This window comes from Eulemur rufifrons, unplaced genomic scaffold, assembly GCF_041146395.1.
Source record: "Eulemur rufifrons isolate Redbay unplaced genomic scaffold, OSU_ERuf_1 scaffold_107, whole genome shotgun sequence".
In the NCBI taxonomy this organism is placed as follows: domain Eukaryota; kingdom Metazoa; phylum Chordata; class Mammalia; order Primates; family Lemuridae; genus Eulemur; species Eulemur rufifrons.
This window is the reverse complement of record NW_027182889.1, coordinates 32,585-56,451: the sequence shown is the minus strand read 5'-3', so window position 1 is coordinate 56,451 and position 23,867 is coordinate 32,585. Positions and strand designations below refer to the sequence as shown.

At 59.5% G+C, this 23,867-nt stretch overlaps 1 protein-coding gene across 2 annotated transcripts in view; it reads left to right on the top strand.

Annotated features, from left to right (window-relative positions):
- ANKRD11 (ankyrin repeat domain containing 11) overlaps positions 1 to 23,867 on the top strand; it is a 163,202-nt gene that overhangs the window by 125,177 nt on the left and 14,158 nt on the right. Inside the window, exons 1-6 of one of the 2 annotated variants that reach the window (XM_069464767.1) lie at positions 8,858 to 8,949; positions 18,557 to 18,653; positions 19,136 to 19,306; positions 19,507 to 19,710; positions 21,171 to 21,313; positions 23,594 to 23,741. In XM_069464767.1, coding sequence (XP_069320868.1) covers positions 8,923 to 8,949; positions 18,557 to 18,653; positions 19,136 to 19,306; positions 19,507 to 19,710; positions 21,171 to 21,313; positions 23,594 to 23,741 — 790 coding nt within the window. In that variant the 5' untranslated portion in view covers positions 8,858 to 8,922. Of the gene's footprint in view, positions 1 to 8,810; positions 8,950 to 18,556; positions 18,654 to 19,135; positions 19,307 to 19,506; positions 19,711 to 21,170; positions 21,314 to 23,593; positions 23,742 to 23,867 lie in introns of those variants that run through there. The other variant, XM_069464766.1, reaches the window with a different exon arrangement.

Here is a 23,867-nt window from a genome sequence, read left to right as displayed (position 1 = left end):
GCGGGCGCAAGGTGACGAAGGCTGCGGGGGGGCTGTGTTGGCTGCGGGGCGTCCTGCTCCTGAGGCTGCGCTGGCCGGGCAGCTGCCCTGCTGCGGCGTGTCCAGTCTGAGTTGTTCTCTTCCATTGGAGGAGAAAAGAGGCCTGACCAAGCTGAACAGGTCCGAGTCACGTGGGTGCCAGCTGTGTTCACGCACTGGCTGTGGGACATGCGTGGGCCTGACTTTGGGATCTTTTCCTGTTGGTTTTTAAACTACCCAAGATAAAGCCAGACATCTTCCTCATGGAGGCATAGACATTTTAACAGCGAAAATGCCACGTTGCCTGGAGCCAGGAGCTCTCACCATGAGAGGAGCTTTCTGAGCTTAAACAGGAGCTTGACACAGAATGCCCGGGACACACTCCTGGTCACGGCTGCAGTGTGAAGACGCCGACTCCTTGGGGTTAAAAATGCCAGGGAGCCGGAACTGGGAGAGTGCGTGTGACGGGTCCGGGGCTTGCGAGGTGTCTGACGTGGTTTCTGCTCAGTTTTCTCTCAGGTACAGTTCCATGTTATCAAAAGCAACATATTTTTAGATTTTTCTGCAAGAATTATGATCTAAGTGATGCGTGTGTGGACAGCAGAGACAGGGCACGTGACTCTGCCGTGTGTCCTCATGCCGAGTGGGCCTGGCAGTTCCCTGGTGACTGTAGACACGCCGGGAGCACAGGGCAGGACCCGTGGAGGACGATGCTCCTCCCAGGGTCTCCCCTCGGGACCCCACTGCAGGAAGCTTTGCCATCGGGGGTGTCGTGACCCAGCGAGCCAGAGGGTGGCCGTGGGGTCCGAGGCGACCCCGCGAGGATTGCTGTCTCCAGGCCAGGGCCGCCCTCCGTGGCAGGCGCCGCCTGTGTGCCACGCTCAGCGCACACCTCGCGGAGAGGAGACTGCGCCGACAGCCTGGCGGCCCCCCGAGCATCCCCTGGTGGTCCTGAGTGTTTCCACGAGCAGCCGCAGCTGAGTCAGGGACGCACACGCTCAGCCAGCCCAGGCTGCGGGTGGAAAGCCCGCGGGGCACCTGCCTCTGCGTGTCGCCGAGCCCGGGGTGGTGGGCGCTCTCGTGGGAGAGTCCCACATGTGTGCCGTGTGTGGTCTGCTCAGACCCGTCTCGGTGGGAACCCCTCGGCTGATCTGAGGCCAGGCCCCTCCTCTCCCTGAGGGACGAGGCCCGTTGCTAAAGGTGGCCATGTGGGGACACGCGGTGGCGGGGGGGTGGTGTGGTGTGTGTGTGTGTGTGTGTGTGTGAGCTGCGCCCCTTTATCCAGGAGTGGCAGCTGCAGAGGGGATCCCGGTTTTGGGATCTGGAAGGGGCGTGGCTAGCACGGGCCTGGCCTCCCCTTGTGGCTTCGTGGGCGGGTTCTGGGTAAGGTCTCCACACATGCTCCCGTCCTCCTCCTCACACAGGAGGAGCAGGAGGGGTGTCTGACGGTGTCTGACAGTGAGACCACAGAGGGACGGAGGTGCGCCCAGGCCCAGCTGAGCATCGGTGCCCTCTCAGGCTTCACGTGGGCGTCTTTGGTGGCAGAGAGGCCCAGCCTTTGTCCCAGATGGACCTGTGGAAAGTGGGTGTTGGCCTCTGGGATTTCTGTCTGTCTCTTTCACAAGGGCAGAGAAGGAGACAGAAACACTCCAGAGGGAGCAAGGTGTGCCAGGCTTGGGTCCCCTTCTGTTCCCAAACCAGTGCTGGGGCTCAGAGGACAGGCTGTGGTCTGCCAGCCTGGCAGGGCCAGCACCCACCCAGCACTGCTCACGGCTTCTGCTCGCTGGTCACACAGGCGTGACCGGCGTACCCACCAGCAGTGCCTGCGTGCCGCCTGCCACACCCCTTGGGCCCCATCACTCCTCTGTGGAACGTGGCCTTCTGGCAGGCTTTGCGCCTGCTGTCCCCACTCGTCCCCTCCCACCGCAGGGCAGCCCTCGGGGAGCGGGTCTCGGCCCCGTCTCCTGCAGTGCTGTCTGCACGTGGCCCGCCGGGTGCCGCCGTGGGAATGCCGAGCACCCCGCTTCCCGGTCGCAGTTCAGAAGCGCAAGTCAGGCTGGGCACGGTGGCTCATGCCTGCAATGCCAGCATTTTGGGAGGCTCAGATGGGAGGATTGCTTGAGGCCAGGAGTTTGGGACCAGCCTAGGCAACATAGTGAGACCCCATCTCTATTAAACAAAATTTAAAAATTATCTGGATGTGGGGGTGCGCAGCTACTTGGTGTGCTTGAGCCCAGGAGTTTGTGGTGAGCTATGATGATGCCACTGCATTCCAGCCTGGGTGACGGAGCAGGATCTTGTCTCAAAAAAAATTAAAAAACTAAACAAACAAAGAAAACCAAACTCTAACGTTAAGAACAAGAGGTTTCAGAACATTCCCTTGGCTCCAGGCCCTTGGATACAGTGGGGCAGCTCACTTACCTGAATCGTAGCTTTGGCAAATACCAGGTGACACAAATTTTTCCTGTGTTTTCTAAGTTTTATAGTTTTAATTCTTAGATGTAATGTAGGTCTGTGATCTATTTCTAGTTAATTTTTTTTTTTGGAAATAGGGTCTCCCTCTGTCACCCCGGCTGGAGTGCAGTGGGGTGATCACAGCTCACTAAGACCTCGAACTCCTGGGCTCCAACCGTCCTCCTCCCTCAGCCTCCTGAGTAGCTGGGACCACAAGCACACCACCGTGCTCTAGTTAATTTTTATATATGGTGTGAGCTCAGGGTAAAGGTTTTTTTATCTAGATGCCCAATTGTTCTCTCGTTACTGTATTGATACCAAAACCAGACGGAGACACTACAAGATAACCACAGACCAATCGCCCTTGTAAACGTACACATACACATTTTAAAAAGAATTTTAGCAACTTGAGTTCATCCGTGGATAATGGATACTGTACCATGACCAGGTAGGGTTTATGCCAAGAATTCAAGGTTGGTTTAACATCCAAAACTAATGAATCAATTAGTTCGATTCATTATGTTAACAAACTACAAAAGAAAAACCATGTGTCCTTATTTGATGTGGCAAAAACATCTGACAAAATCACCCATTTTTTATTAAAAACACCCAGCAAAATAACAATTAAAGGGCATTTCCTCAACTTGATACAAAGTATCTATGAAAAATCTACAGCTAACATATTTAATGTGAAATACTGAACCCTTCCCACCCAAGACTGAGAACAGTCAAAAAGGTGGCTGCTGTCGATGTCGTCGGTGTGTATTATCTTGGGATAAATTTGACCATAGGTGTGCTTCAAGAGCTGCACGCTGGGGGCGGGGCGGGGGGTGTTATACACTGAAAGCTACAAAACATGGCTGAGAGAAATGAAGGGAGGTCTAAGTAAATGGAGAGTTCTGCTGTGTTCGTTGGTCGGAAAACTCCTGGTGGTGTTCAGGTGCCATTTCTCCCCAAGTTGTTATGTAGACTCAGTGTAAAAAATCTCTGCAGACTTTTTTTGTACAAATTGATAAGCTGATTCCAAAGTTCATATGGAGATTTAAATGACCCAGAATAAACCAAAACCACTTTGAAAAAGCCGAACAAAGCTGGAGGACTTAAGTGATGCGATTTCAGTATTTAGTGTGTATAAAGTGGCAGTAACAAGACAGCGTGTGTCTCACTGGCACAAGGACAGGCCCACTGATGAACGGAACAGAGTAGGGTCCACAGACAGCCCTCCACACGCGGCCAGCGGGGTTTCGACAGGTGCCCGAGGCAGCTCAGCTGGGGAAGGACAGTCTTTCCAACAGGTGGAGCTGGGAGGGCTGCATCCCACCTTCGTGCTGTGCTTGGTAGCTGGTTGGAGTTTCGCTGTCACCGCGTCCTTTTGCTGCTGGCTGTGCGTAGGTGACAGCTGACCACAGTCACGGTGGCTCGGGGGGGGGGGTCATGACCATTGTCACGCGGTTACCACAGCTGTCTCTCCCGTGTGCAGAGCCCCCCTCGGCCGCCTGCCTGGTCCACGTGCCACGTCGCCACCACCATGGTGGTTCTTAGAGCACGTCAAGGTCTGACTGGGTTCCTGATGCAGATCGAATTTAATGTTTAATGCAATGTTTAAGGTATTAGCATTTAGGAAATGAAAACAATTTTTGATGTGCATGGCAATTCCTCTTTGGTGAGGAGAGCTCAGAGACCTTGAGTGCCCCTCCTGCCCCCCCAAGCTGCACCGTGGGGCGCGGAGCCCAGCCCGCCCGGGGAGCCCACCCCCACTGCCGTGTGCAGCCCAGGAGAGCGCTGCTGTACCCAGGCACCCCGCCATGTTCGCTGCATTGCTGGGAGTTAGTGAAAAACAAAATTTGTGAACTCTCTTGGTGGATATAAATGCACATTGTAGCTTATATTTTATTTTAAAAAGCAGGGATAGTCACCGTCCAGGTGCAAATACATGGTGTGACCAGTGTCCTGGCAGCCACGTGGTCCTGCCTCGGCAGCAGCCTCCCTCACTCTAGCGCCCTTTGCCCTCACGCCCTCGCGCGGATGTGCCGGTCAGGACTGGGCCGTCGGCTGCTCAGCTCTGGGATTTACGGGGTTTCCTCCGTCACGGTGCAGCGCGTCATCGTACGGACGCTCGGCGCTCGCTCACCCTGCTGTCCGGGAGCCTCTGGGTTCTTTCCAGACAGCAGTACTGTTACGAGTGTGCGCGTTGCGGTGTTTCCACACTGGTGGACACGGCCGAATGGTCTGTCCGCGTGAGCGCACAGTTCTGCACCCCCGAGTCAGGCGCTCCAGGTGCTGAGCCCTGATGGTGTTGGTTTAATTTTAGTCATCCTGGCGGGTGTATGGTCGTGTCTTGCGGTTTTATTTGTGTTTCCCTGTTGTCCTCTGGCTATGACGATGTCCTCCTGTGCTGTCTCTGGAAAGCTTTCAGTCTGGTTCATCTGGAGTTGATTTCTGACGTCGTGCCAGGAGGGCCCCGTGTGCCTCCCTCCCTGTGGGGCCCCGGGCCACCCTCGCTGCGTGCTGTGCACAGGGCCCAGTCGCCAGGGGACGAGTTCTGGTTTCTGCTCCCTGCTCTGAGCAGCCTGCACTGCTGTCCTGTCTCCAGGTTATTTGGTAGCCTGAGAGCTGGTTGTGTGAGCTGCCTGCCTCGGTTTCTCAGAACTACCTTCACATTTCCATGTGTGTTTTAGGATAGGCCGGTTGATTCCACAGAAGGCCTGCCGGGATTTTGACTGGGTGGCTGTGAAGTGAAGCTCAGCGTGGGGGCAAGTTGCCGTAGGAGGGTGGGGGTCTTGCCAGTCCACCACCGTGATGTGTCCCGCTGCTGCTGTCTGTCTTCTCCCAGTGATGTTTTGTAATTGTGTGTGTAGGGGGCGTCAGCATCTTTTGCTAGATCTATTCTTGCATATTTGATGTCTTTGGAAATTAATATGTGATGTTTCTTATTCCGCTTCCTAATTGTTCATGGTATGTAGCCATGAGTCCACTTTGTGTATCTAGCGAGTTGTCTGATCCACTTGTTAATTTGGAGAGTCTGTACGTTCCTCTGGACGTTTTTGTGTACACAGTCACGTCTCCTTAAGGCCAGAACCACTTTGTCATCCCTCAGTAGGAGGAAGGAGAGAAGACGGGGGCGGAGTCCAGCCTGGTTGCGGAGGAGACCCTGTGCTGCTGTGCAGATGCTTCGTGGTGCGTCGGTGCTGTTGTGCTCGTAGAAGCCTCATACGTGCTGTTGCATGCACTGGCATTTTAAAATTTACTGTGGAGTATTCCATTTGTATCCCAGAATTCATTTATCCATTTGCTTTCTGGGTTTGGTGTTTTGTTTTGGTTTTTTTTTTTTTTGAGCCAGATTCTTGCTCTGTTGTCCAGGCTGGAGGGCTGGAGTGCGGTGGTGTCATTGTAGCTCACTGGAACCTCAAACTCCTGGGCTCACGTGATCCTCCTGCCTTAGCAGCCTGAGTAGCTTGGACTACAGGCGTGTGCCACCATGCGTGGCTAATTTTTCTATTTTTAGTAGAGACGGGTTCTCACTCGTGCTCAGGCTGGTCTTGAACTCCTGAGCTCCAGCCATCCTCCCGCCTCATCCTCCCAGACTGCTGGGATTACAGGTGTGAGCCACCACACCTGGCCCCATTTGCCTTTTGATGAGCAATTTAGTTTCTTTTTTTTTTTGCTGTTATGAGCAAAATTGCCATGAACATTCTTGTGCTAGTTTGTTAACATATGCATCATTTCATTAATTTCATCAAAAACTCAGAAGCAGCTGCCCAGGGGCTGTTCGCTTACATCCTCCAGCGGTGCCTGAGTTCTAGTTGCGCCAGGGCCTTGCCAGCACCCGGCCTGTCAGTCTTTTTTGTTTTAACCATTCCGGGGGGAGTGCTGATGTCAGTATGTTTGCATTTTCCTGATGACTAACACTTACTCACATGTTACTTGTCTATTTGGATCTTTTCTTTGGTAAAGTGCCCATTCAGAGCTTTTGCTCATTTAAAAAATTGTTTTTTGTTTTTCAGTAGATGTGAATATAGGCAGCCTTGCCTCGATCTGGATCTTAGGGGAAAACATTCAGTCTTCTGCATTTCAGTCTGTAGTCAGCAGCTGGGATTCCCTGCAGGCCTTGTGTCAGCTTGGGGACGTTCCCTTTGCCCCGGCCTGCTGAGAGCTCAGGAGCAGGGTGGACGGCATCACGGGCCTTTTCTGTGGCTCCTGAAATGATCACACAGTTGGCTTTCCTTTATCTTCTTGACATAAAATACGTCGATTTTTAATTTCCTGCATTCTTGAATCCTTAGTTTTTATTTGTATTTTTTATATATCCATGGATCAGAATTGCTTATATGTGCTCAGCATTTTTCTGTTCATGAGGTCTATTGGTTTATAATTTTGTTTTTATGGAGTACCGTCATCATGTCCTGGGATTAGCACTATGGCAGCCTCTTAAAATGAGTTGGGAGTATTCCCTCTTCTCCATCCCCGCCTGTTTCTTCTCTTTTTTCCCTTTCTTTCTTTCTTTCTTTTTTTTTTTTTTTTTTTTTCCTGAGACAGGGTCTTGCTAAGTTGCCCAAGCTGGTCTCAAACTCCTGGCCTCAGGAAATCCTCCTGCCTTGGCCTCCCAAAGCACTGGGATTGCAGGCGTGAGTCTCTGTGCCCGGTGGGTACTATGTCTTCTTTGAAAGTTTGGTAAAACCCACCAAGGGGGCCACGAGTTTTCTCGGTAGGAAGGTGTTCTGTGATAGATTGGAGTTTTTACCAATGCGTTTCCTTCTTTCCTAGTGTTGGGGTAACCCAGGGTAGGTGTGCCTCCGTCACCCCCAGTGGGGGCTGCTCTCCAGGGTGGACGATCGCAGGGCTTAGGGGAGTTGCTGCCAGATGGCAGGTGTGCTGTGTCCTGGCGCCACCACCGTCAGGGTCAGTGTCGTACTCTCGGCCCTGGGTCCCGGGAGGTCTGCCGGGCGGCCCCTCTCCAACACCAGGAGCCCTTAGCGCTGGCAGCGTGTCCTGGCCGAGACCTCAGGCGCTCAGGGGTGTCTCTGATTAACTGCCAGGTCTGGTCCGTGTGGTGTTGGACCGGCCATGCCAGAGGCTTCCTCCCAGGAGTGGGCGTGCGTCCTGGCTGGGCAGCACGGGAGACTGCTCAGTGTTTGCTGCCCGTTAGCCTGGGAAAGTTCCAGAAAGGAAGCTTGCTGGTGAGGAGGGGAGCATGGACTCCAGTGACCACGTCGTCCCCACCTGTGGCAGCACGATGGACCTGGCGCTCGGCAGGCCTGGGTCGGTGCTGCCCTGGCGTCTTCCCTCGGGCAGTGCCAGTTTGCCGAGCTGTGTGGTGGCCCCGGGAGGGAAGGTGCCGTTCCCAGGGCCGCCTGCTGCGCTGGGCCTGGCGGTGCCGGGTGCCGGGGGCCGAGCTCTCCTGGCGCTGCAGCCAGGGCCCCTGCCTCGGCCAGCACCTACCTGGGCTTCGGGGTGGGGCCGCCCCCCCCCCCCCCCGCTCTGTGTTCTGCCGTCCCCACATCTGTGCTGTGAGCTTCGTGCCTCCCTCATGCGAGGCAGTTGAGGAGACTGCGGAAGTCACAGGAAGCCCTGCGACCTGGGCTGTCTTGCGCTGGCTCCCTCCTCCTCCTCGGTCCACTCTGAGGTGGGCGTGTCCTCCATTCTGCAGATGGTGCCACTGAGGCACACAGAAGTCCGAGGCTTGCTCAAGGTTGGACTTGGGGCTGGGGTTGGAGCTGGGGCTTCTCAGTCGGTGCCCAGCTGGGGACAGTCCCTGCCAGCCGCACACCAGCGGGGACCCTCCCCACGGCTCTCCTGCTGCTGACAGGCCACACGGTGGAGTGGGGGCCGTGGGGGTGGCATCTGGAACCGCCAGCGGAGGCACAGCTGCAGCACAGCCAGCACCAGCGCCGGTGCTCCCAGGCCAAGTCTGACCCTTGTTCCGGGAGAGCCAGTGGCGGGAAATGGGGTTGCGCAGCGCTCCTTTTTGTTTTTGTTTTTAAAGGAGGCTCAGATCTTGTTTCTCCTCGTTATTTAATCCCTCGTGTCTCTGTCTACCCTGCGTTCTTCGCGTGACCAAGAACACTGGTCAGCAGTGATTTCCCGAGAGCCTCGCAGGTGTGGGGTCCACGTGGACTCAGGGCCCCCTGAGCTCCTGGTCGAAGCCCCTGCGGTCGGTGGGCTCCCGGGGCCGCTCGCTCGCCCAGAGCAGGAGCCCAGCCGTGAGCCGGGTGGGCGCCAGTCCCTGCCCACACACAAGGTTTGTTTCTCTGGGCACATGGCGTGACATCTCAGTAGGTGTGACGATTTTGAGAATTTAATTTGGGAATGATGTCTGAAAACATCACTTTCTTTTCTAGGATAAAGATAAAGTTTCTCTAACCAAGACCCCGAAGCTGGACCGCAGCGATGGCGGCAAGGAGGTGAGGGAGCGCGCCACCAAGCGGAAGCTGCCCTTCCCTGTGGGGGCCAATGGAGAGCAGAAGGACTCGGACACAGGTACCAGCCGCGCCTCCGCGCTCCTCCCGCCCCCCTGGCTCCGCGCTGGGACCCGTCCCCGGAGTCCTGCTGTGCACGGGCCTCTCCAGACCAGCCCTGGGCGAGGGGCAGCAAGGACGGAAAACAGGCCCCCGGGTGCTGCAGCCTCTGCCCCTGGGGTCCAGGCCCACCGGCTGGTGCTCACGGTGGAGCCTCCTGGCACGTCCAGCCCTGGCGGCCCTGGGTGCTCTGCTCCGTCAGTCCCTGACGGTTGGACACGGGGGGAGACGTGGCTTTCCTCAGGGCTGCAGAGGCACAGAAATCAAACTCCATTGTCTGTAGTAAAACCAGAGGGAGCCCCGAGAGTGACGGGAGCCGCGCAGCCTTCCCGAGTGCGGGTGTGGTCTGCGGCTGCAGGGCAGGGCCGCCCCTTCCCTCGCGTGTGCCCGCGGCAGGGGTCAGTGCCCCTCGGGGTGCGAGCTGTCAGGTTGGTTCTGTCTTGAGCTGCAGGGTGAGCAAGCCCGGGCTTCCCTGCCCCGCCCTCCTGCCCACCCCAGGCCTCCCGTCCTGCCAGTTCTGCAGCCCTGCGGGGTGGGGTGAGGCGGGGCGGCGGCTCACCAGGCTGGCCATGAGCCTCGGTGACTGAGCCGGCCCTGGGCTCCGTCTCTGGCCGTCTCAGACTGTAGGAGTTGCTGCTGCAGGGCAGCGGCAGTGGCCACGCCCGGGACAGGGAGCTTGTGGCGGTGAGTGGGAGCACCGGGGAGCAGCGGTGCAGGAAGGGGCCCGGAAACGGGCTCCACTGGCAGCGTGTGGGAACCTTGGCCTTTGGAGTCATGTGGTGGCCGCAGGCCCTTCGCCCGCCCTACTGAGCAGGGCGCTCCCGGGTCATGCTCACAGTCGCGGGGGAGGCTGTGCTGAGTCCAGGCCAGCAGATGGGCTGGTTTTCCCAGACGGGCTGCGAGGGAGGAGGTGAGGAGGTGCAGGCGGCAGCCGTCCCTGGGACAGCGTGCTTGGGTCCAGAAGGCGGCAGAGACGCTGGGCCGTGGCAGGAGCAAGCGGTTCTTCCCAGCAGCAGACAGCGCCCACCAAGCAGGGGGAGGCCCAGGAGGTGGACGTGGGCTGGCCTCGGCCCCTCCTCGGACGGGCTGCTGGGGTCCTGTGCACGCGTGGGCTTTAGGGCTGGAGAGGATCAGACCAGGCCTGAAAACCCGGTTTCCTGTTGGTGCCATGCTGATTGTGGTTGTAACAGTGTCGCATTCGTACTTGGTTATTAGCTTTCTGGGTAGTGGTCACGTGAGGCTGGTAGCAGACCTCTGAGATGGATGTTTCCGTGGACCCTCTGGAAGTCCGGCTGGAGAACTAACAACACGGTGTTCATGCTCAGCTCCCTGGGAGAGCCGTGGGCAAGGGTGATGTTCCCGTCACCCCCGAGTGGCTCACGCGGGCTGGTGCGTGCCCCAGGCGTGCCCACCCTGGCTGGCGGGCCAGGTGTCCTCGTGGTGGGGGGAAGGAGTCCTCTTCCGGGGCCGCTGTCTCTGCTGCTGGGCCCCCAGCCCCGCCAGTGCCCGAGCGGCTCTCGTCCGCCGTGGGATCTGCAAGGTGTTCTCTGGCGCAGCGCTGAGCACGCACAGGATCGCGCGTTTTCCCTCCGTTTCCTTTTGCTGTGGCTGCAGCCCCGGTGAGGGCAGGGCAGAGTCCCCGCGAGGTAGGAGAGAAGGAAACAACGTTCTGCAGATAGAACTTTCCGGGCAAGAGCTGTGTGGAAAAGCACGTAAGGAGTGGAGTATTTGCGTTCCCACGGCTGTCATCCTTCGGAGCCGGTCTTGACGCGTGGCTTTGTCACGTGTCTGCTTGGCCGACGTCTCAGAGCTGTATGTCCCCGTGCAGTGACCGGGTGCACCTGGGGCCCAGCAGTGCTGGTGTCAGAGGCTCGGTTCTCCCCGGGAACCTCTTGAACCCGTGAGTGAATCGCAGCCACTGCCCAGTGCTGGGAGCCGGGCTGGTTCTCACTCCCCGGGACGTGTCTGCCCTGTCTCCGTGTCCTGTAAGCGGCACTCCTGAGCTGGGTGCTCACTGCACACACCTGGTAGAGTGAGGCACACGCCTGCTCTGTGGCGCTGCCAGGACGAGTGACAGACAGGACAGTCCTCTCTGGTCCCCTGGTGCTGCGGGAGGGTCCCCAGGGGACAGACCTAGAGAGCCGACCTCCCTGGAGGTGGGGGCTTGGCCATGAGGCAGAGAGAGGCAGTCACTGGCCCTGTGGAGGGGCCTGGGCAGGTGCGGGCTGTGCCCCCAGGTGTCTGCCCCGCCAGGCCCCCTCCTGCGTCTGGGCAGCACTCTCTGTTGGGAAGGTGCCACCAGGTGCCCATCACTGAGGGGGAGGGACCAGGTGTGAGTGGGAGGATGCAGCTGAGCCTCCCTCCCTGGGACCACAGGGCTGCCCTGGGGTGGTCTCCTGCTTCCTAGACGCCGGGACTCGGCCCCCTGTGGTCCCGCCCACAGGAGGTGCGGCCTGTGCAGTGCTTAGTAGGGGCTGCAGGTGGCCAAGGGCCTCGCGCCGTCTGCTGAGCGTCAGAGGAGCCAGTTAAAGCCAGTCCACTCCGCAGTCACACCTCGGGGTGTGTGCACGGTGTCGGGGGCTCCGTGGTTGTCCAGGTGGACATACCTGCAGCAGGATCATCTCTGCACCTGCCACAGCCCTGGGCAGGAGCAGCTTTCAGAACCTGGTTCCATCAGGGCTGCGGGTACGGGGGATGGGGGGGACGCAGGGGCGGCCGCTCCATCTGGCTTCCCGCGTGGGTGAGGGCGGCACAGCCCGGTGGGAGGAGACCCCCCCCCCACCTTCCCTGACCCCTCGGCCGCCGGCCCGCCCGGGCCTCCTGCTTCTGCTTCTGAGGTGTGTCGGCCACCAGCCTGAGGCTGGTCTCAGTTTAGAGAAATTTATCACAGAAAATATTCGTGATGCAATGGTCTGTCTGGGGTTTGCTTCGGATTGTACTGTCTGTCTACTTGGTTGTATGTCTGTTACGAAAAACTTAACAATCTTTAAGTGAATATTGTTGAGGTGGTTTAAATACCGCCTGACCTCTCCAGGGTTCCCGCGGAAGCCTCTCGCTCCATTGTGTGTTTTCCTGGCTCTGTTCCATGAGCTTGAGTCTGTCTTCTTTCCACCGGGACCCGTAGGTGGGCTCTGCTTCCCCGGGGAGGGCCTCGTCAGAGCAGCATCGTGAGCTGGAAGCGGCTCACCCTCCCAACTCCAAAAGGTTTCTTTGGAATAAAAGAAAAAATTAAGATTTTTTTTCTTTTTTACTTTGTGAGTAAGACTCTGGCTCTGTGGTGTTTGTTGGGCAGTGTTGACGTGTAAACGCACATGTGCTCAGTGCTGTGTGTTTGGGGACACTCACCGGTTTCCTGAAATCCCGTTCACTCCTAGTCCCTGTGTGGGGGCTGCGCTATTGTGTCTCCTGCTCTGGGCCGGCCTGTTCCTGGAAGGAAGGGGTGGGCTTGGCGCAGGCTGCGGCAGGACTTCCTGGAGCCCAGACACTGTGCCCTGCTTGGCGCTAGAGTGGACAAGCGTGTGAAGGTGACGAGGCTTCACTCATCCTCCTCAGCCGACAGCGAGACCCTGAGCTGTTGGACCCCGGCGGGCGGAGAAAGCAGAGCCTGCAGTGTGGGAAGCCCAGCCCAGGAAGGTGCCCGTGAGCCTCTGGCTGGAGGGCGCGTGACCCAGGGTGTGGGGTGCCCAGGGGACGTCGCCACACAGCAGTGAAGAGCTGAGCACACAGGTGCTGTCTCGCAGAGCTGCGTCCAGCCGGGCGAGGCCAGGCCCTGCGCCCGTGGCTTTCTCTGCCCAGCTCCTCCCATGAGCACGTGCAGGAACTGTCACTTCTGTGCCTTCCCTTCCCAGAAGCCTCGGCAGACTCTTCCTTGTGCTTCTTGGCTGGGCCTGGGCCCTGCCAACCCCTGACCCTGCAGCAGCTCGGGAGAGCCGACGGCCCTGACCGGCCGCTGAGGAGGGCGTGGGTGGGGCCAGGGGCTGGCGCTGTCCTGAGTGTCTGTGGCAGCAGGTCAGGCTCTGAAGAGAGGTGAAGTCCTTTGTGCAAAAGGGTCTGACGGTGGATGGTGGAGCAGCGTGAACAGCTGTGGTGGCCGAGGCTGCAGGCGGCTGGCTGGGTCCTGGTGCAGCTCTGGGGATGACCTTCCTTAGGGAGAAGCACGTCCAGGCAAAATAAAGAATTCCACGACTGACCTCTGGCCACACTGTTTCCCAGCAGCCACCTTTCCTCTCTGGACTTGGTCGGTTTCTTCTTGTGCGAGGGAAGTGTGGACGAGCAGGGGGAGGCTCTTTCTGCTCCGAGCTCTGCGTTTCCCAGGCTGCAGGAAAGGCCTCCCCGAGGGCCCCTCGGAAGCACGCTGGGGCTGGGGGCCAGGCCCGTGCTGCCGACGTGACATGGGTGGGTCGGGGCCACGAGCCCCCCAGGTTCCGTAGTTTGCTGGGAGGACTCCCAGGACTCAGTGCAGCGTTGCCCTGACAGCAGTGGCTCGTCACGACAGGAGGGCGCAGAGCGCAGTCAGCCAGGGGAAGAGGGTGGGGCAGGACCCTGCGGCGCTGAGACTGGGGGCTGGGCCCTATGGCTGCCTCACCGTCCTGTGTTCTTGCTGCTGTCACCTCCTATGTCAGTGACGCCGGGAGCCTCATCCGCCTCACATGACCCGCCGCATCCTGTGGGATCAGGACCCTCCTTGCCTTGTCACCCTCAGCCTAGAGAGAGGGAGACCTGCAGGGGTCACGTGGCCGGGAGCCAGTGCCACTGCCTGGCCTCTGCGACCCGCTCACCTGTGCCGCAGGACACGCTAAAGCAGAAAGGAGACCGGAGTCGGCTCCTCCTCCCTGCTCGGGGCGGGGACCCCAGGCCCTCCCTGCTCGGGGCGGCCCCTCTTTCTCTAAGCACGCGGGGATGGTCGTCGGGAGGAGCGAGCAGAGACACCAGCCATCGCTGGCCCGGGGACCAGGCCCGACTCGTGCGGGGCGTTCGTGTGCATGTGCGACTCGCTGCGTTTGGAGGGTGTGTTAAGTGGAATGTCGTTGTGTTCTCGCTTGGAAACACTGGAGCATCGAGCCTGACGCTGAGGGGGACGTGGCCGTCCCCTTTGTGACGGATGGCCTGGTCTGGGTCGTCCGTCTAGCCGGCCGTCTGCAACTGAGGCGCCTTGGCCAGAAGCACTCACTGTGTTTCATGATTGGACGTCGCGGTTAGGCCGGGTGTTGAGTGTGGAAAGCGTGTTTTTGAGGCCAAGTGCAGCAAAGGGAAGTGCCGGGATGGCGGCGGGACCCTCCTCTGGTCGGTCAGCCACGCGGGCTGTCGGGACGCGGGCAGTGGGCCTGTCACTCAGTGTCACCATCCCAGTGCTCCCTTACAGAGTGCAGTCAAGAATAGAGCGAGGTCTTAGGGTTTTGTGGTGGGACACAGGAGTCACAGATCTTCCTATTTTGGCAACGTCGCAGACCGTGTCTTGTAAAAAAAAACAAAAAACAAAAAACTGTCTTGCAGGAAAAGCCGAGAAATTAGAGATACTAAATGATTACTGTGAGCAGCATTCTTTCCCACGGGAGGCTGAGGTTCACACACCCTCACAGGAGTCCCCGGGGCCCAGACTGGGAGGTCTCTGCCTCAGAGCCAGGCCCGCGGCCTGCAGGGGAGGTCCTAGGCCCTCGGGGGTGCAGCTCTTGGGGACCCTGGGCTGTCGGGGGACACTGTCTCTCAGCCAAGGCCCTTCTTGTCATCTAGCAGGTGCCAAGAAGGGACGCGGGGCTTTGAGAGGGCACCCCAGAGGCTGCTAACCCTAGGCCTGTCCTCTGCCAGGGCTGGCATTCGGGTCTCTCCTGCTTTGTGCTGTTGGAAATGCCAGGTGGTCCCTGAGGCCCCTGACCGGAGCGAAGCGAGTCGTCTGCAGGACAGGACGCCTGGTTTCCAGTGTCCAGTCGTGGTCACAGACCACCAGGAAGCAGGTTGTCCTGAGAGGTCAGCGGGGTCAGCCCCAGGACCTCAGACGTTGGGATGGTGACACACAGTGTGAATCAGGACAGGGCAGTAAGGAGAGAATCAAAAAATAACTGTCAAAGAAGATTATGCAGATGTTTGAGACGCATGAATAGAATATCTGGAAATGCAAAGTATCACTAAAATTAACTCAGTGGACAGATTGTATAGTTTATTAGATACAATGTAAGAAAGACTCAGTGAATTGAAAGTTCCCACCAAAGTGGCTGCTCGGAGAAGCGGGAGGAGAGGGGGAGGGGGGAGAGGTAGGGGAGGTAGGGGAGGTGTGGAGGGGGATGGGCGCGACACCCACCCCTCACCGAGGTCCAGAGGGCCGAGAGCGACGCCAAAAGATGACAACGGAGAGCCTCAAGGTCTGCGAAGACACGAGTGCTCGGGTTCAGGAGGCGCAGTGAGTTAGAAGCAGGAGGAAAGACGGTCACACACAGGAGTGCTGCGTCGGGAAGTCGCCTGCAGAGCAGCGTCAGGTGGTCCCACGGCCTTTCCGGCCGCGTGCGGGAGCCGGAGCCGGTGCCGCGGCAGGAGCTGCCCGGGCTCACGCCAGTCCACGTGCTGCCAGAAGACGCTGCGCCTCGGGAAGCCTTTTCTGTGATGGGCGCGGGGACAGGAGTGCGCCCCAACTTCCGAACCCCGGTCTCGGGACAGCCCCAGCCCAGGAACGGGCCTCGCTCCAGCAGTTCCGGGACGCCCAGCCATGGCCCGGTGGGTCCTCGTTCTCTTCCACGTGCCGGCTGGTGACAAAACACCGCACAGGGCCAGCCGCGGAGCCTGTGCTCAGAGACGTGCCGTAGAGACACAAGCCTTGTTTCTCAATCAGCAGGTGGCTGTCGGGGCTCGTGTCAGCCCGACGGAAGTGCCACAGGGACATCTGCGTGTCGCCAGCGTGCCGGGAAGGCCACAGGGCCAGGGATGACAGCGCACAGACTGGCCCAGGGTGGCTGGTAGAGTCGGGGCTGGCTGTTCCCAGCCAGCGCTGTCCTCGGCCACCCCCGGCCCTGGGCCCCGGCTGCACACGGCCGTCACCCTCAGAGCCCCATGAGTGACCGCAGGGCACTTCGGAGGGGCCTGGGGGTCAGAGGCACAGCCACACCTGGTGCTGTAGTGTGGACTCCAGTGCTTCCTGGGCCTGTCAGCTTTTCAGTTTGCACCTTGGCATGTGCCGTGCGGCAAACTCACGAATCCTCCTGTGCTTCCGTGGGGCAACAGAAGCAGAAATTAGCAGCACCCCTAAGGCACTTGCTGGTTGTCCCGCGTGGCAGCTCTGAGTGGCTCCCCACTCCCCTCCCCCCGCAGGCCCGGGGCTTTCTCGCTGGGCACGCAGCTCTGCATGGGCCCCGTAGCCCTCCAGGCTGAGGTACCGGCAAGCGGCAGGTGTCCCCTCTGCGGGTCCCTTCTGTCCCGTGTGGTGATGCGGATGCCCCGCAGGGCCTGGCTGGGCCAGTGCGGAGAGTGGACGTCGTCTCTGTGCCTGGGGACGGGGCTGCGGTGGTGCCTTCCCCTCCCCCAGGCCCCCTCGGCAGGCGCCCCAGACCCCACAGACACGCAGCTCTGCTGGTCCCGAGCGTGGGGAGGTGCGTGGTCGGCCCTTCTAGACGCTCGTAGCTGCAGGTGCCGGTTTCGGGGTGGAGAAATTGGCATCTCAAGAGGTCTCGGTTCACACTGGATTCTATTTCCGTGTCAGGACGAGTAAGATGTCCTGGTCACAGCTGTGGGGGGCTGTGGGGGCAGAGTGCCATCCCTGCTGGGGCTCCAGCACCAGGCTCCACCACCGAGGGCGCGGCGGGGCCCCCGCACCTTCCTCAGCTGTCCTGGCCGCGAGGGGGAGTGAACTCAGTCCTTCTCTACTGAGGCAGTGAGTGGGCAGCAGGAGCCGTGCGTCCCTGTCCCTGAATCCCAGGCTGCGGGGCCACCCGGAAAGTCCCGCTCGGTCTTGCACACAACCGTCACACACCTGACATAGGCCTGGGTGACATAGGCCACCCTGCGGGAGTGGGCAAGTCCTGCGTGGGGCAGGAAGCCGTCCTGGCAGAAGAACCCTGGTGGTTCCAGCTGCCTCTCAAGGGGACGCTCAGGGTGGGGTCCTGTCCAGACTGACTGGTGCACTCCTGCCCGGTCCCCTTGACCTCGGAAGCATGGCAACGTGTGCACTGGGGGGTCCGGGCACACCCAGCCCAGTCCCGCCCTGGCTCTGCGTCCAGAGCATTAGACCCCACTGCTCTGGGTGGGGGCGGGAGGGGCAGGTCTCTTAACCTGTCTCTGCTCAGCTCGGTCAGGGGGGCAGGGGCCACACACAGAGTCCTGGCTTCCCTGGCGATTCTGGGCCTTCCTGCAGGGAGAGGGGACCTGTGGGCGTCTGTGTGGAAGCCCCTGGGGCAGCCCGAGGCCCCTTGGCACAGGGAGGCTCCGCAGCCTCACCCCTTCCCTGGAAGGGGAGGCTCAGGCCTGCTGCTGTCCTTGTGTGGACACCGCCGTGGACAGGGTCATCGGGTGCGGGGGGCTGGGGTGTGAGTTGGGAGCACAGGGACGCGCATAGAGACCTGCACAACACACACGCCAGCCAATGACAGTGGCCCAGAGGCCCTTCTGAAGTGTGGTTCATTTGCGGAGCTTCCCTGGGCTCCTGGCCCTGAGCGGGGGCTGTCTGTGGGCTCCTGGTCACGTACAGACCTGGGGCCGGGGACAAGGCCACTTCCCTCATCACTGCATTTGACAGTTTACAGGTGGATTGAGGGGCCAGCACCAATGTTCAGGTGGTTTCTGGAACTTTCTTCCTTCCTCAGATCTGTGCATCATGGGTTGCTTACAAACTAGGTGGCGGTGGCCACTGCGGTCCTTGGGGTTTACCTGTGAGTTGTGGAGCTGGCAGAGTAGCTGGGCATTTTTCTGCCTGCAGGCTTGTCGCGTGAGCACAGAAGTCGGCATTCTCGGCAGGGCGCGAGTGGCTCTGGCACAGGCGGCTGCGGTGGAGGCGCCGGCGGGGCCAGGGCGAGCAGCGAGGGGCTGTTGTCCTGGGAGCTGGAGGCCAGCCTCTGACCAGGCCGGCGTGTGACCCGTTGAGTCCCTGTTTTACAGACGTCACCCGCTTCTCTAGGGCCACACGCCAGCCCAGGGAGCCAGTTAGGCCCTGAAGAGAGGGCTGCGTGGTGTGCTAGCGGGAGAGGAAGGGAACCTCCCGGGAGAACTTAAGAGACCTGCGTCTCCCGTGGCAACCCTCCTTCCCCGCGTCAGGCTCGCACGCCTGCGATTGGCACCCCATGACCCAGAGCACCCCCAAGCCATCTTGGCCCTGCACCCAGGCTCAGAGAGCCTGGTCCCCGATGGCGTCACCAGGAGGGCACCTGCAAGGGCAGAGGAAGAGGCAGCGTCTGTGCTCCTGACCAGGGTGCTGGGGTCTCTGCTCCCCCACCCCTGCCTCCTCTCGCAGCGGCACAGCGCAGGACCCCCAGGTCGGCAGGGCACTTGGTAGCGGGTCAGACGAGCTAGGGCTTGCTTGTTACGCGGAGGCTAAGACGGAAGCGCCAGCTGTTGCATCGTATCTTGTTAGTGCTCTGTGTTGATGCCTTTAGATGCCTCCAGCTCAGTCCATGTTGTGGTACTGCAAGGCTGGTACGCTCCTCGAAGCACCATGGCATGAAATGGAGGTTCCTAGAAGCAAGAAGAAAGGTACAGTACTGACAAGTTGGCCTTGATTTATTTATGTATTTTTAAACTGTGTCTGCCATTTTATATCTGCACTGTTTGTTTGGAGGAGGGATGGGGAAGGCGGAACTTAATTAGAGACACGTGTACTTAGAGACCTGTCCTGTGTGAGCCAGGGCACTGGTGCCAAGCCGTCCCACCGCTCGTGTGTGGCGCGAGGTCTGGGGAGCTCAGGAGAGGTGCTGAGTGAGTGAAGGTGGTCGGGGCCCAGGCTCAGCCGCCTTGCTGGGCTGTGGCGCGCGTGTCCTGACTCGGTTCCTGCCGAGCGGTGAGGGTGGGCGGCTTATGTTCCCAACACCGACCTGCTCTCCCGCTGGCGGACCCTCCCTCCGCTCCGTAAGTCTGTCAGTGGACGCAGGGGCTCCGTAACGCTAGGTGAGGGCCTGGGCTCCGAGGACTCGGTGGCATGAAACCTCGCCTCCCTCTCTCCTCCGCCCGCCCCACAGAGAAGCAGGGTCCCGAGCGGAAGAGGATTAAGAAGGAGCCGGCCACCCGCAAGGCCGGGCTGCTGTTCGGCGTGGGGCTGTCCGGGATCCGAGCTGGCTGCCCGCTCTCAGAGCGCCAGCAGGTGGCTCTCCTCATGCAGATGACAGCCGAGGAGTCTGCACACAGCCCAGGTGAGCTGGTGGGAGGGCTGGCCCCGCGACTGGGGGGTGCTCTGCCTGCCCCCCCTCCCCCCGGGGACACCGTGGTCCCTGGGGACGCTGTGCTCCCGGGACGGGCCCCCATGCAGAGGCGGCCCCTTCACCTCCTGAAAATGGCCCAGTTCTCGAGGTTGCTACGCAGTGACACCCCCTGTCCCCTCCTTGGCCTGCAGTAGACACAACACCAAAGCACCCCTCCCAGTCTGCAGTGTGCCAGAAGGGGACGCCCAGCTCGGCCTCCAAGACCAAAGACAAGGTGAACAAGAGAAACGAGCGAGGGGAGACCCGCCTGCACCGGGCCGCCATCCGGGGGGACGCGCGGCGCATCAAGGAGCTCATCAGCGAGGGGGCAGACGTCAACGTCAAGGACTTCGCGGGTGAGTGGTCCCTGCGCCACCCGAGGGCCGGCCAGGCCAGCGTGCACTGACCAGGCCCCAGGCCCGCGTGGGGATGCGTGTGCGTGGTTGGGGCTGCTTGTACCAGTGTAATTATAAATCATTCGTGGTTTTCATTAGTTTTAAGAGAACTAAGGAATTAAAGATTTTTAGTCTCCTGTCTTAGGAGACCCCAGGTCCTGGCCCCTGTGGGCTCTGGCTCCTACTGTGCGGCAGCTGTAGCTGCGTCCCCGGCAGAGACCCCTTTCCCTGACACTGCAGGGAGACAGGACCAGACCATACCCCCCATTTTCGGTTGCAGCCGGGCCTGCTCCCCAGATCTGACAGGGGCCAAGGGCCCCACTCGTTTTAAGGGCCCCGTGAGTTCGGGTGGTTTTATTTTATTTATTTATTTTTTTTTTGGTTTTGGTTTTGTGGGGGTTTGTTTTTTTTTTTTTTTTTTTTTTTGCGTAAAATAACTCCCACCACACTGATGCGTCACCCACACTCCAGAGCTATCTGTTCACAGTGGAGTTAGAACGGAAGATCAGGGAAGTGGCTTCCATATGGAATCCTTCTAGATGTTTCCCGCTGCCCTGCTTGCAGCTGACTCATACTAATTTAGCACCGTTTTCTGTAAGGCAGTTTTTCTAAATGAAGCTTTTGCAAAGCGCTGAAGGCTGCTCCATGGGGCGAGCCGTGTTCTCACGCTGGTGCCGTAGCCACACTGGCTGTGGGCTCAGCAAGAGCTGTCTCGGCCTCAGTTTCCCTGGTTTCAGGGTGAGAGGTTTTTCTTCTCTCTGTGTTGATTGACAGCCAGGGATGAGGCTCTTGTTGGTCACACTGTGTGTTCACAGTTCCCTGCACTGCGGGGCTGTCACCACAGAGGCTGCTAATCTGCAGGCCACACGCAGGGACTCAGGTGCTCACAGGGACCACAGGGAAGGGGACTGAGCCCTCCTCTGGGCCAGCACCCAGACCATAGTCCTTCCGCGCAGGCAGCCGCCCTGCCCCGGCCTCTGTCCCTGGTCATTCAGTACACACGGGCACTGCCTCAGGAGACAGCAGTGAGTTGGGCCAGGTGCGGCGGCTCACGCCTGTCATCCCAGCACTCTGGGAGGCCGAGGCAGGAGGATTGTTCAAGCTCAGGAGTTCGAGACCAGCCCAAGCAAGAGCGAGACCCTGTCTCTACTAAAAATAGAAAGAAATTAGCTGGATGACTAAAAATATATATATAAAAAATTAGCCAGGCATGGTGGCGCATGCCTGTAGTCCCAGCTACTCGGGAGGCTGAGGCAGGAGGATCGCTTGAGCCCAGGAGTCTGAGGTTGCTGTGAGCTAGGCTGACGCCACAACACTCTAGCCTGGGCAACAAAGTGAGACTCTGTCTCAAAAAAAAAGAAAAAAAGTGGAGTGAGGTTCTCGAGGATTCAATGACGTATGTCCCAAGTGTCTGCTTCCAGGCTGGACGGCGCTGCACGAGGCGTGTAACCGGGGCTACTACGATGTCGCGAAGCAGCTGCTGGCCGCGGGTGCGGAGGTGAACACCAAGGGCCTGGACGACGACACACCTTTGCACGATGCCGCCAACAACGGGCACTACAAGGTTGGCATCTTCCCTCGGCCCTCCCGTCTGGTCTGTACTCTGACGTCTGGACTGTTGTGTGGCTTCGTGCTCCTGTGTCCCAGCTGCTGAGGTGTTGGCACTGGGGGGAGGCTTTGCCTAGCTGTCCCTCTGCCTGCCCTGGCGTTCTCAACCCAGGTTAGCACCTGGACGGCCTCCTGATTCTGACAGGTGGTACCACCTAAAGCACGTGTAAAAGGCTCGTGTCCACTGGCCACGTGGGTCTGGTTGGATTTTGGGGGGTGAACGGTGGCGCCCAAATGGAGGCAGAGCTGGGGCGGCTGCTGGGCCAGCGCGTTACCGCGGCACTGTTAGACCCGCCGGGCAGACCCTGCAGGGTCTGGAAAGAGGTTGTGCCAGGAGGTGTAGCCGGCACACAGGCCGAGAGAATGGAGCTTAGGAAGGTGACCGTTGTGAGCAGCCTGGGAGCAGGGAGCGCAGGGAGGACGTGGCCTCCACGGGCACGTGGCTGCTGCCAGGTCAGAGGCCAGAGACCTAGGCGATGTGCCCGGCCCACCTCGCCTGCTGGACAGCGGGGCTGGCCCACAGCTGCTGGGGTCTAACTGATCTGCTGCCAGCGGCCCCGTGCAGAGCCCCAGCCCCAGCCAGGACAGCCTGAGTGTGGGGGGAGACGGCCCTGCCTGCGAACGTCCTCGTGCTGCGCAGCGGCCCTGCCTGGCGTTGCGGGAGGTGGCAGGAACCCCCCGCATCTGGGTGCAAGGAATGTAGTTGCGGGGACGGGCCGTGGTGAGGGGCTCGGAATTAACAGGTTTCTGAGACAACTGGGGAAATCTAAACATTGAGTGTGTATTTGATGTTAAAAAATTACCGTTAAATTTTTAGTTAACGATAACAGCATTGTGGTTTGTTTTATTTGTTTTTTAAAGGCCCTCTGAGAAAAACATACTGAAAAAGTTGATGCCATGTCTGGGATTTGCCACACAGTCCCTGGGGGGAGGGGGCAGGGAATGAGGCCGGGTGGGGTCCTCCTTTCAGTCTTTATACCTCTGTAATTCTCATTTCTAAACTTTTCATTATGGAAAATGTCAAACACCGTGGAAACATGGTGAAGTAGGAAGCTGGTGGCCCCCGGGCTGTCCCTGCTGTGACCCTGGAGCCTGCGGGTGTGAGGCTCCGTGTGGGGACGTGGTCCCGGATCACCGGGGCAGGCACAGAGTGACCACCCGAGTCCTTAGAGCTTGAGAGCCTCTGCTGGCTGGGCCAGATCCCAGAAGCAGCAGGGGCGAGTGGGAGCCAGGCGGCCCCCGACCTGCACTGCTGGCCTTAAACGAAGGGGCCCAGGAATTGGTGGCGCCAGCAGCTGGGGACGCGGCCCTCAGTCCCGCCCCGCAAGGAGCTGAATTGTGCCAGCGGCTCGCGTGGTGGGAGAGGGAGGAGCCAGCCCCTGCGGGCACGCTGGCACTGGCCCGGTCAGGGGGCTGGCTGTGGGCCTCTGACCTCCAGAGCTGTGAGTCTGGGCTGTGGTGACGCGTCACCGCCGCTGTGGGCCACTGGTGCGCACAGAGCGCTGAGCTGGTCGAGCAGTGCGGAGCGCAACGTGCTACGTGGAAATGAGTCTGTGAGTGACGAGAGTTTACACGAAACTTTATTAAAGACTCTGAATGCTCTAATCTCAGACGGGACTAAAGTCGAGATTAAATTTAATACTTGAGCTCAGTGAGTCACTGTGCTGGGCGTGTGGAGCACACGCAGTGGAACAGAGTTGCTGGAATGTCACCGTGGGTGTTTTGTCCTTCCTGTGACCATCCTTACCCGTGTAAAATCAAGCAAGGAAGAGGTTATTTTCTAATGTAAATGAAAATAAAAAAATAAACCAGCTTGCAGAAACTTGGTATTTGTTTCCTCTGTTTTGTGTCCCCACCCCCACCCCAATAACAACTCCCCCCTAAGCTGCCAGAACGTTCCACGGCCACTTGGGCTCTGCAGTGCTGGCTGTGGCTGGTGGGAGGGGACAGCCTCTGAGAAGACTCGTGGGCAGTGTCCGCTCGCCACAGAGGAGTGGTAGGAGAGTACCCGGAGCAAGGCAGAGACCCGCCACACCCTCGGAAGGGGAACGGCCTTGCTGGGTGCACAGAGACGCCCTCAGACGGTGGCTGAGCACACAGCGCCCACACACTCAGGCCTCCAGGGGCTGCTCTCGGGCTGAACACAGGAGTCTTGCCGTGGCGGCGGTTACATACGGAAGTGACAGAGTGGGCGTGTTCCAGACAGCTCGCTGATGCAGCTGCCCGTGTTTTGCAGGTGGTGAAGCTGCTGCTGCGCTACGGAGGGAACCCTCAGCAGAGCAACAGGAAGGGCGAGACGCCGCTGAAGGTAGCCAATTCCCCAACCATGGTGAACCTCCTGCTGGGCAAAGGCACCTACACGTCCAGTGAAGAGAGCTCGACGGGTGAGTTGGGCCGCCTGGACCGCGTGTGCGGGCGGGGAGCGGGGGCCGGTGCTTTCCGTTCCTGCCGTGATGGCAGGAGCAGCGCCGCAGGGTCGGCACGTGGTGTTGCGTCTGCAGATCTGCGCA